Source organism: Eimeria tenella, genomic scaffold (assembly GCF_000499545.2).
Source record: "Eimeria tenella Houghton genomic scaffold, Eth_scaff22, whole genome shotgun sequence".
NCBI classification, from domain to species: Eukaryota; Apicomplexa; class Conoidasida; order Eucoccidiorida; family Eimeriidae; genus Eimeria; species Eimeria tenella.
The window spans coordinates 64,953-75,537 of NW_013542053.1; the positions used below are offsets into that span (position 1 = coordinate 64,953).

General features: G+C 50.9%; 3 protein-coding genes across 3 annotated transcripts; 1 reads left to right on the forward strand and 2 right to left on the reverse strand.

The window, feature by feature from the left end:
* Positions 1–11: 11 nt before the first annotated feature.
* ETH_00015745 (uncharacterized protein) lies at positions 12–566 on the reverse strand (the record flags this gene model as incomplete). Its single annotated transcript, XM_013374637.1, has 2 exons — positions 12–377; positions 435–566. The coding sequence occupies 2 exons, from the start codon at positions 564–566 to the stop codon at positions 12–14; spliced, it is 498 nt and encodes a 165-aa protein (XP_013230091.1).
* Positions 567–4,512: 3,946 nt separating this feature from the next.
* Positions 4,513–7,036, forward strand: ETH_00015750 (DNA/pantothenate metabolism flavoprotein domain-containing protein, putative; the record flags this gene model as incomplete). The annotated part of the gene is made up of 3 exons (XM_013374638.1): positions 4,513–4,785; positions 5,078–6,568; positions 6,959–7,036. 3 exons carry the CDS (start codon positions 4,513–4,515, stop codon positions 7,034–7,036), a joined length of 1,842 nt encoding a protein of 613 aa, XP_013230092.1.
* Positions 7,037–8,478: 1,442 nt separating this feature from the next.
* ETH_00015755 (uncharacterized protein) lies at positions 8,479–10,513 on the reverse strand (the record flags this gene model as incomplete). Its single annotated transcript, XM_013374639.1, has 3 exons — positions 8,479–9,174; positions 9,471–9,785; positions 10,097–10,513. 3 exons carry the CDS (start codon positions 10,511–10,513, stop codon positions 8,479–8,481), a joined length of 1,428 nt encoding a protein of 475 aa, XP_013230093.1.
* Between the last annotated feature and the right edge of the window lie 72 nt (positions 10,514–10,585).

Genomic DNA, 10,585 nt, shown 5'->3' on the forward strand with positions numbered 1-10,585 from the left:
TGTGTCGCTGCTTACTGGCGCCACTCCTGCGTAGTCGAGAGCGAAACTGAGAGAAGCACAAGCACACTGACTGTAAACGTCACGAGCAAAAGAAAAACAATAATGTGGGCGCTTTCAAACAGCTCAAATATGACAGTGGGCGCCGCATAGGGGTTTCCGCTTTCTTCCTTCAGCTCAGCAATGCCGATGCGCTCGAGGGAACTTTGGCCAAGCAGTTTGTCGTTTATTGCCATCGTCACTCCGAAACGCGTCAAAAAAAACAAAAGAAGAGAAATGAACCCGAGCACCGTCACCTCTTTCGTTATCGCCTCCACCACTTTCACCACATGGTGCAAACGCCGGTGTTCCAAATACTCTACGATTTCCTCATGCGCCACCTGAACAAGCATTCATGCGTTCTTCGCCTTTCGCGTTCATTTTGCGTGAAAACCCACTTCAAATAGCAACGTCAGGAACAAGATCACCACCAGGATGGCAATAGTTATATTGGCGCGTGCAAAGGAGTGGTCATGATCCTCTGCTGCAGCTGCAAGCTGACACGCGCCACCTGAGGCTGTGCAAAGCATCCTTGCCGGGGGGTTAAACCCCAACGTAAAGGTTAAAAACGAAAACATGGCCTACATAGGAACGAATAGCGTTTGAACGTACGCATCCAGCGCGCCGCACTTTCCACAGAGCACGAAGAAGAAATATCAAGTGTCTCGACTCGCCAATAATTTTCCCAATTTCCCTGATAGTCGGACTAAAGGCCGAAATAAACCTTCGCTTTAACCACAAACAGCGAAGGGAAGCCCAATGGAGCTCGCAGCTCGAAGCAACACTTTTCTGAATTCCTCAGCAGCAGTGGCGGCAAGTGCACAACGCGTGCAGATGGCCACGCTCTCTCCAGGCCTTCTTTGGTAGCATTCTGTCTCGAATTTTTTTCTCCTTCTCATTTTATAAAAGCTGCGCCTTTTTCTGCCATGTGGGTGGAACCCGGTGTCTGCACGTCTTATCGTGCAGGACATACCTACGCCTGAAAGCTTGAAACTAAAGGATCCGGCAAGACAGGATATTCTTTATCTTGCTTTCTACCTGCAAAAAGGGCTTATTTACTGTTATTCGAGGAGTATTCATCCCTGAATAAGTTGTGGTCGTACATTGCATCCATCACTACAGATGCGTCTACAAGCTGAATACTGTGTACCTTCATACTCAAGCAATGAAACAAATTCAATTTCCTCTTCACTCTAAGCCTAAGTTGACGGATGGCAGGAAAAAATATAAGAAATCCATCCCCGGCCGATCTATTAGAAATCCATCCCCGGCCGATTTCACTTATAAATCAGGGCACCTCGCACAAAAAGAGGAAGACTTCAAACACTTGCAAAGAAACTGCTTTGTTGGTTTTTCATTCAGTTTGAACAATTTTTCGTGAAATTTTACTGTCAATTACACTGGGAAGGCTTCCTGGGGCGCCTACTTTGGCTGATCCGAACCAATGGTACAGCTTTGTTCTGGCAATTTGCCACCTCCCCTTACAGGTTTACAGCCTCCTTGTGTATAATTCAGAATTAATTGATAAGCGTTCGGTGTTGTTTGCCCCTAATATTTGTCCCTATTTAAGGTTTCTTAAACTCCAAGAGTGAGATCGCGTGGACGATTCGTTTTGCAACGCCACGTTCTGACATGGCTTCTGCAAGTCTCAGGTCTTTTCGTCCCTGTAAAGGAGCAATGTATTGCATGTTCATATATTATGAGGCAAGGATGCATATAATGGTGTCAGTTAATCATGTTTTTTACCAGTATTTCATTTGTTGATGTAGCATTTGCTTCACGAGCGTGACCCCCACCGTAACACTCGTGATGCGATCTGCACGATGTGACCGCGTGGATTGATGAAGGAATCTCAGCCAGCAAATACAAGAAACTAACAAGCACATTATTTATGAATGCATGTACCACTTGGAATCAATGAACTTCGGAACAGCGAATTAGGTGTGAGCTTTTCACTACTGGAACAGCTAGTCTCTGCGTTGCAGGGGGAACGATTTCCCCTCAGAAATAGTCAGAGATATTTGCACTCTTATTCTCAGCAGAACTGGGAACTTTTCAGTTGATTCTGGCATTGAAAAGCAGATATTTCAGGGGACGGGGCTAGCAGCCGTGGAGTTCAATTCAATTTGTGGCTTCATATAGAAGCAAACTAAAACACTGGAGGGAGGAGTTCAATGGCAACACAGAAAAGCCTCCCACGCACGACGAATAAGACGTGAACACGTATTTGTAGTAGTGCGAAATGGTGTGAGTCTTGCTGCCCCGTGTGGGCGTGCACAGATAAGCATACTTCTCTGTCTCTGACATAAAACCGCAATTTAATAAAAGGCCTTTCGAATGAAGGCATTGGAGAGAGCCAAAAGGTCACCTGCAGCATGTTCGCTTTGAAAAGCCTTTCACAGACGGGACCAGATTCATGGCTGGAGTCAGCAGCGGAACTGAAACGATCGCAAAATAAAGTGCATTAGAATGATGAAAATCACTTTCGGGGAAATATATATTTAGTTTCAACAACAAACAGCTCAATATTTGCGGCAAATGGGTATTTCAAGGCCACGGTACAAGAAAACTGCAGAGAATCACCGGCTTACAACGCAGCCAGGTAGAAGGCACAGAACTGGAGGGGTAGATAGCAAGCGAATTTTATATATGAAGCTTAACAGAATTCATCAGAGGAAAAATTAATGATAAAAGAACAGCAGTAGCATACTGAAATGCAGGATCGACGGTGAAAGCAACTTAGAGATCTTCGTCAGCTGTGTATGCTGCAACAGAATCAGACTGGGAAAAAGAAAACAAAACTGGACAGGCTGACTACTTTGCATTGCAAAAGTGTACAGGGGAGGAAATGTAACTATTTCTTTCTCAAATCAGCACTTTCAATAGTGCACGTATGCAGTGCGGATATACATTACCGTTTTGAGGCGTAGGGGTTACAATTCAGTCAAGATTTAGGGCTTAGGTTTTAGGATCTGACGGAAGGGGCTTGAAGGTCTCAAGTCCAGCATTCGAGGGTTTGAAGTGGCAGTTTTAGACTGGCACTGTCAGCAATAACATCGCAGAAACAAAGCAACGCGATACGTAGAACCAATAAGCTCAATTTACACGAATTAGAAGCGAATGAACAGGTCTTCTTTCTGTTCTGCTTCCAAACATCAAGACACTCCGCCCCATGTCAACATCTTGCACTTGTTTAGCTGCACCGCAACTTTATCTCTGTGCACTTCTGAAGCGCCCCTTGTCCTTCACTTGTGCCTAGAGGCGGCTTGGCAGGTGCTGAATGAAGAAGTCCTTTGAGGAGCACGCAAAACACAGAAACAAGGCATCAAACTCACTTTGGCGCTTTTAATGACTTGGCACTTTAGAATTATACTGTTAGATCAGGCGTTTTCACTGCATTTGAACATTTTCGTGCAGCTGCACGCAGCAAAAAACGTACGGTGAGAATCGCGAGAGTTTAAAACCTGGAATTCATGTGTTTTCTGCCACTAGAGCCTTTAAATAAAAACATGTGAAGCGCTGGCCTTTGGCCTTGCTTCTCGGCAGTACCTTGAGGGTCAAAACATTTACTGTCTGCGCACACGGTCATCTGGCTCTATCTAGCAGTTCTGGGCATGCGCTTGGCCTACAGGCAAAGAATTCGAATGGACTGTAACTATTTCATCTTATATTGCAGCGACAAAGCGGAACAAACCACAGACTCGGAAGTGCAACTCTTTGGTAAACACCTGAGTTCTCTCAATCTCGAAAACAGAACTTGTTGCTGCCTTGCTGGGAGACTCAAATAGGGGTTCTGATTTGGCGCACTCAAAGATAAAATAACTAGCATTTGAACTTCAGAGGTTTTCGCTCGGGTTTATTGTTCGTGAAGTGCTTTCACTACATTCATTCGACCTTGGGGCCCTCCCAACGCTTTTGTGTCGCGCAGGGCTCTCGCCCTCTTAAGCGTTAATCCCACATTTAATGTCCAGTTGGCACGCATTGCAAACGAATTTCGTGAAGTTTAATGAAATAAAGAGCTAGGCCAGCCGTCTTTACCAGCCCGGTGTGTGCGCAGTCAAAACCGGGTGAAGCCCGTCCGTGGCTTTCTGCCGATGCATGTTAACGTCAAGTGTCTTCTCTTGTCCTAGCCTCCCGAGTCGCACCCACAAAGGTGTTTCAATTAATTAAGCTATCTTTTTGACAGCATTTCAAGCTGCCGGGGCGTACACACGGCTGGCGGCCTGGCGATTCATCTTCCTTGCAGCGCATGGAGGCGCCCGACTGCTTGCTCTGTGTGCAGACACACACTCTGTTGTTTGCTGCGACTCCGGAAAACTGCCTTCTATCCCTTTTTCCGCATTTTCTGTTGTTTCCAGAAGTTTCAGTGATTTCTGGCGCGTAACTCGCCTCCGAGGGCCCCCGGAACAAGCAGCACCTCCAGAGCCGCTGTTCTGCGGCGCCAGCTGGCTCTCGCAGACTCACCGGCTCAGCACCATGGGGGACCCGAGTGGCAGCCGCAGCGGAGCCCCTTCGCGGCTTCATACGAAGGCAATGGAGGCCTTTTCGCTGCCAGCCCGCCGCGCTTCCCTCGCGCGCTTCGAGACATCGCCTGCAGACTCCTTCTTCGCCTCCGAGCCCCCCCCGCCCAACGTCGCGACTGCTGGCCTCCGAGTTCGCCAGTTTGTGCGGCCGCTGCACGAAGAGGAGGCTTTGAAGGAGGCGAAGGTGGCGATTGTCACGGCGGGCGGCACAGACGTCCCTCTGGAGGTAGAGCGGCTGCTCTTTGCTTCCATTCAACATTTGCGTTTCGCTTCTTATTTATCAAGTTCCTGCACTCAGGCAGGGAGTTCTGCTGCTGGAGGCGTAGATCTGCTGCTGCTGCTGCTGAGGTGCTGCTGAGCAGCCGCGGCTCCTGTTCCCGGCACCCGCATTGGGTGCACTCGCTTGCTGCTGCTGTTGCTGTGCTGCTGCTGCAGTTGCTGCTGCTGCTGCTGCAGTTGCTGCTGCTGCTGCTGCTGCTTCGCTCACAGCGCGCGTTTTCAGTGCGTTTGCTCTGCAGCGAGAGGCCGTGCGGTACATCACCAACACCAGCTCCGGGGCTCGGGGGGCAGCTCTTTGCGAGCAGCTGCTGCGTCTGGGCTATTACGTAATTTTGGTGACTTCCATAAGAGCCATAAAGCCCTTCGTGCGTCACCTGCTGCCCACTTACCCGATGCCCGCAATCCTCGACTTCATATCTCTCCGCGTGCAGCAGCAGCAGCAGCAGGGGGAGGCGGGCGAGGCGGGCGAGCAGGAGCAGCAGCAGCAGCGGGAGGAGGAGCCGCAGCAGCAGCAGCAGCAGAAGCTGCCGCTGCAGCCAATCGTGGAGGAGCCCTCGGAGTCCGTGGGCTCTGAAGACGAAGTCGAAGCTCCTGCTGCTGCTTCCACTTCTCGAGGCCTGGCCTATCAAGTGTACGAAGTGGTGGAACAGGAAGTGTCTGAGGGCGTGTCAGTGACTTCCGTGGGTTCTGTCCTCAGCAGCAGCGACTCTGCTGCAGCAGCAGAAGACGCAGCTGCAGCAGCAGCAGCAGCAGCGGAGGGCTCTGCTGCAGCGGCGCGCGCGAAGCAGCGGCCGCCCACAGACCCTGCCGAGCCCGCAGGCGCAGCAGCCAGCGGCTCTGCTGCTGCTGCTGCTGCTGCTGCTGCTGGGCCCTGGCAAGTGTCCCTGAAGGGGCCCCTGCAGCGGGGGGGCCCCCAGGGCCCCCAGGAGCTGCCGGAAGAAGAAGTGGAAGCTGCGGGTTGGGAGTTTGAGGGGGGCGAGGCGGAGGCGGCTCTCAGGCTGTACAGACACTGCAAAGACCGCCTCCTCTGCGTCACTTACAAAACTCTCGCCGAATATGCATTTATTGTTCGGGCAGTTGCTGCGGGGGCGGCGCCGCTGCGGGAGCGGCTCATGTTCTGTTCAGCAGCAGCTGTTGCAGATTTCTACTTGCCCTATTCCGTGAGGTCTCCCCACAAGCTGAAGACTCCGCAGCACCACGAGACGGCTCACCGTGCAGCCAACGCACCTGGCGCTGCAGCAGCAGCAGCAGCAACAGCAGATGGGGGCTCGGAGGTCCAGAGGGGCCCGTCACGCAGCATTTCCACTATGACTTCGATGCAGCCCAAGCGGTGGTTCACAGGCGAGGTGGCGCCGCAGGACAGCTACAAGGGCGCTGGCGATGCAGGCGAAGCAGCAGCAGCAGCAGAGGCCTCAGATGCGCAGCAGCAGCACCATTCGCACCATTTCAGTTTGCGGCTCTGGGTGGCCCCCAAGATGCTGCTGGTCGTTCGCTCCGTGGCCCCGCATTGCTTCTTAGTGGCCTTCAAGCTGGAGACAGACGAAAGCCGACTGCAGCAATCCGCCATGTCCTACTTAGAGGGAAGCAGCAGCAGCAACAACGGCTCAGGCGTGGCGGACTGCGTCGTGGGCAATGCGCTGCGAACTCGGAGAGAGAAAGCGACGCTTTTCACGAAGATTGGACAGAAAGAAGTAAAACAAAAAAATAAACAGACCAAGAAGTACCTCGGGGTGAGTCTTGCGGTTGAAACGAAGCAGCAGGCGAAACAGTCAGCAGATCAAGCAGCAAAACAATTGTAATAGAACAAACTGCAACAGTAGCTTAGGGTCGCGCAGTCAGAGTGTACAGACTCGAACAGACTGGTACAAAGATACACAAAAATCAGAGAAAATGAAATAAAATAAAAGGACTTGAGTGCTTTCCTCAGCTCACGACCAGCGGCAGCAGGGGAGCACAGGAGTTGCAGTTTCTGTTTTACTGATAGAGTTTGAAGACAGTCAAATCTGCTTATCCTTTCAGTCTTTGTACGGAATTGCACAAAGTGCTGCTGCCGTATCTGCTGGTGATTAGAGTTTATGTTGAGCTGCTGCATGCATTGGTCTGTCTTTATTCGCTTTCAGCACGGCACTATTGAAGCCCGCCTGGCCAAATACCTTTTCAAGCTCCAGAGCCTCAAAATAAAGGAGGCTTTCCTGTGAATTAGTGCAATAAGTTGCAGCAGCTGTTGGATTCTCCTTTTGCTCTGCTGCTGTCGTTTGTTTGCTTGCTTACATTTTGTTTATTTATAGTGGCAACTGGAAATGAGTGCAAACAAGCTATGTGTGCTTCGCATGCTGCATGCGCGGCAATGGGCGCGCCGTGCTGCCTTCTGGAGCTGCAGCCGCGCCAAGAGGCAGCTTATTTGCCTCTGCTGCTTCTTTGCTTCTGGCTTCGGCCGCTGTTTAGTTCTGCAAAACAAAAGGGCCACTCAGCTGAGCTGAAAGCCCTGCAGTGGCGCGGGAGGCGCTTGTTCCTCAGCAACAACTGCAAGTGAGGCCAGTGACGCACGAAGACACAGCAGCAGCAAATAGATGAACAGATCTTTACATGCAGCAAAAGCAGATTCAGATTTCGCTAGTATACGGTAAAAGGGCGTATTAGCCTCTGGAAGGCCTCAGGCAGGGGCAGTGTCCAGAAGCAAACTCAGCAGCAGCAGCCTCTGCTGCAGCACAATTTGCATTTAGCCAAGCAGGAGCAGCAGATAGTCTCAGCAGCAAGGGCAACCGCAGCACCGCCAGCAGCAGGACAGGCTGCAGCAGCGGGAAACTTCTGGATTAGTTTCTTCAATTTTTCTGCGGGTGGCGAGCGCTCGAGCGCTCCAGGGAGACTTAGGTTTTTTCTTGTTATTGAATTGCGGTGCTTTTCAATTGTGTCGCGCTGAAACAGAGTCATTTGCATTCAGCATAGGCTGAATTCATGTAATTTTCTCCAGATTCCGTCATGTTCTGCACCACTTGTATAGTTTTGTTTGCTTCCGTCTCGATTCCCGCGTTCAAACCCTCTTGTTTTCCCCTCCGAGAGGCTCAGCAGCCGCTACTGTCACTACTTGCTGCCTTTGCTTTCGCTTATTCTGCAAAGTTCTTCCATCCCATCTACCTGTTGCTACACTTTCTCGCTGTATATGCTGCTACTATTGGCCTTTTTGTTTTGTCTCTGTTGCTGCAGCTGCTGCATTGGACGCTGTTGCGGTGTGGCTGTGTGTTTCTCCTTCTGCATAGTAACTTTTGGAGACTTGCCTTAGGCCGCTGGCGTTGCTGCTGCTTCTGCTGCTGTTGTTGATGACGTTTCTCTTGAGGATGCTGGTGTTGCTGTTGTTGATGCTGCTGCTTTTGCGGTTTGTTTCGCAGCTTGCTACTTCTGTTGCTGGTGTTATTCCCTCTACTGTAGCTACTTCTCATGTTGCTGCAGTTGCACCTGCTGCTGCGGTGGTTGCAGCAGCTGCTGCTGCTGTGCTGGTGCCCACTGTTCAAGATCTGCCTGCTTGCAGCTGCAGTGGCCTGAGCGTGCCTCATGTGACTGGCATTTTTGCGTCTCCTTGATCACCTCAGTTGCTCCAATTTTTGAATTCGTTTGCTGCATTATCTTCATTGCAGTTGCCATATTAGTTATATTTCACAGCACAAACATCCAAAGGCCTCAGTGGCTCTTCAGGAAATCGGCAAATGGAATTTGTCAGGGAAAGTAGCAGCTGGTCCTTCGCTGTTTGTTCTCTTTCCTTCCTCTCCATTTCTGTCTTTTCTCTGATTGCTTTTATCTCAGATTCAATTTTTTCAGCCAGAGATGTTAAGGCATCGGCAGCGGACAACGAAACCGCAACGCACACCCCAGCTTGCTGCTGCTCCTGCTGCTGCTGCTGATCTTCACTTTGTTCTTCCTGTTGCTGCTTCTGCCGCTGATCTCCGCTTTGTTCATCCTGCTGCTGCGAACCCTGATCTTCTCGCTGTTCTTCCTGTTGCTGCTTCTGCTGCTGGGATTTCCACGGCTCTTCCTTCTGCTGCTCTAGCTGCTGCCTTACTATTTGCAGTGCATAATTGAGGTCTTTTAGTGCTTCCTCTGGCTGACCTTTGGCTGCCCACGCTGCACCTCTGCGGTAAACTAGCTTTGCGTAATTTGGCGTTTGCTGCAGCGCCTTTGAACAATCTGAAATGCATTCCGTATATTTCTTCAAGTAGAAATATGCAGCGGCGCGGTTGCCGTACAGCTGGCCCATGAGTGTCTCAGCTGCTGCTGCAGGTTCTCTTGCTGTGGTGCCCGTAGCAGCAGCAGCAGCAGCAGCAGCAGCAGGGACACTGCCCAGCTGCAAATAAGCACAAAAGCACAGCAGACAGGAGCCATTTGTCCTTTTTTCTGACTTTTGAATTGGGCTAGTTTTGGTGGGCTTGTAATAGAGGGACAAACAGCCGTCCTTAATTTCCATTTCTGAAAATGCCTCAGCTTTCTTCATTTAGTGTCTGTTTACTCCCGCGCTTTCGCATTCTTCTTTCTCTTGTGTTATATTTATTTGAATTGCCAAGTCTGCTGCTGCCCCTGTTCTGTCTTTATCTGTGTCAGTCTCTCTGTTGCTTTATCTCTATTCCCTTTTTGCCGCCTCACCCGAGCCAAGTATTCTTCAACTAGCTGCAGCACCTTCGTATATTCCTTAACAGCTGCTGCGTAGCGTTTTGCCCCGAAATTTCTATTGGCCGCTTCCTTAAGTGCTGCTAAATAGGCCAGCCAATCAGTAGGCCCTGCAGCAGATGAACTGGCCCTTGGGCCCCCACAGAGGCCCCCAGAGGCCCCCTCGGGGGCCCCCAATGGGGCCTTTTCAGGGCTACCAACTTTCCCGCTTGAGGGTACGGAGGCGCAGACGCGCATTCGAGGGGCCCCCGAGGAAGAATGGGCCCCGTTGCGCGACCCCCTGGCGACTTGCTGCAGCAGCAAGCAGACAGACGTGAAGTAGTATTATAAATGTATATTTTACAAACGCATTGTGAATGCTTTGTTGCTTAAGGGTGTATTAAAGAGTTGCTGGCGCCCATAGGCAAAGCAGCAAACGTATGGGGGCCCTAGAAGTGTGCGTATTAGACTGGCTCTGGAATAAATGATAGTTGCTCAGTGGATGGCTGCCCAGTGTCTAGACAGCACAACTCATTGCGGCCAGCAGTTCGTGAGTCCCCTGCATGCAGCTGCAGAGCTTAATTTTATAAAATGTGCTTCAGAGCCCTGTGGCTTTGCCCTACGGGATGAGCTTTCTGCACTTTCTGCTGGCTTTTTGCCAGGGGGCCCCCTTTGGGGGCCTCTTCTTCTTCTTCCTTGTCAGGGTCGAAGGCATCCCAGGCCTTGTAATACTCTGGCAGTGAATTGAGATCTCTTGCGTATTTTCGTCTGTTTGCTGCAGCATTAGAAGCTTGCTGCTGCTGCTGCTCTGGCTGCTGCTGCTGCTCTTGTTGCTTCTGCTTCGCTTGCTGCTGCTGCTTGCTAGACTGTCCGGTCTCGCTCGTTTCTGGTTGCTGTGATGCTTCTGAAGCTTCATATTTTGTTTGCTTTTTTGATTTTTCTTCTTTCGAAAAACTCTCCTCCCATTCTCTCAAGTCCGATAAATAAGCGCGCACTTCCTCCGCGTTGCGGCGGATCTGCGCCTGTACAGCTAGCGACATTCTTTGCCCGCTGCTGCTGCTGCTGCGTGCTGTCTTTGTTGCTGCTGGCAGCAGCTGTTGCTGCTTTTGCTG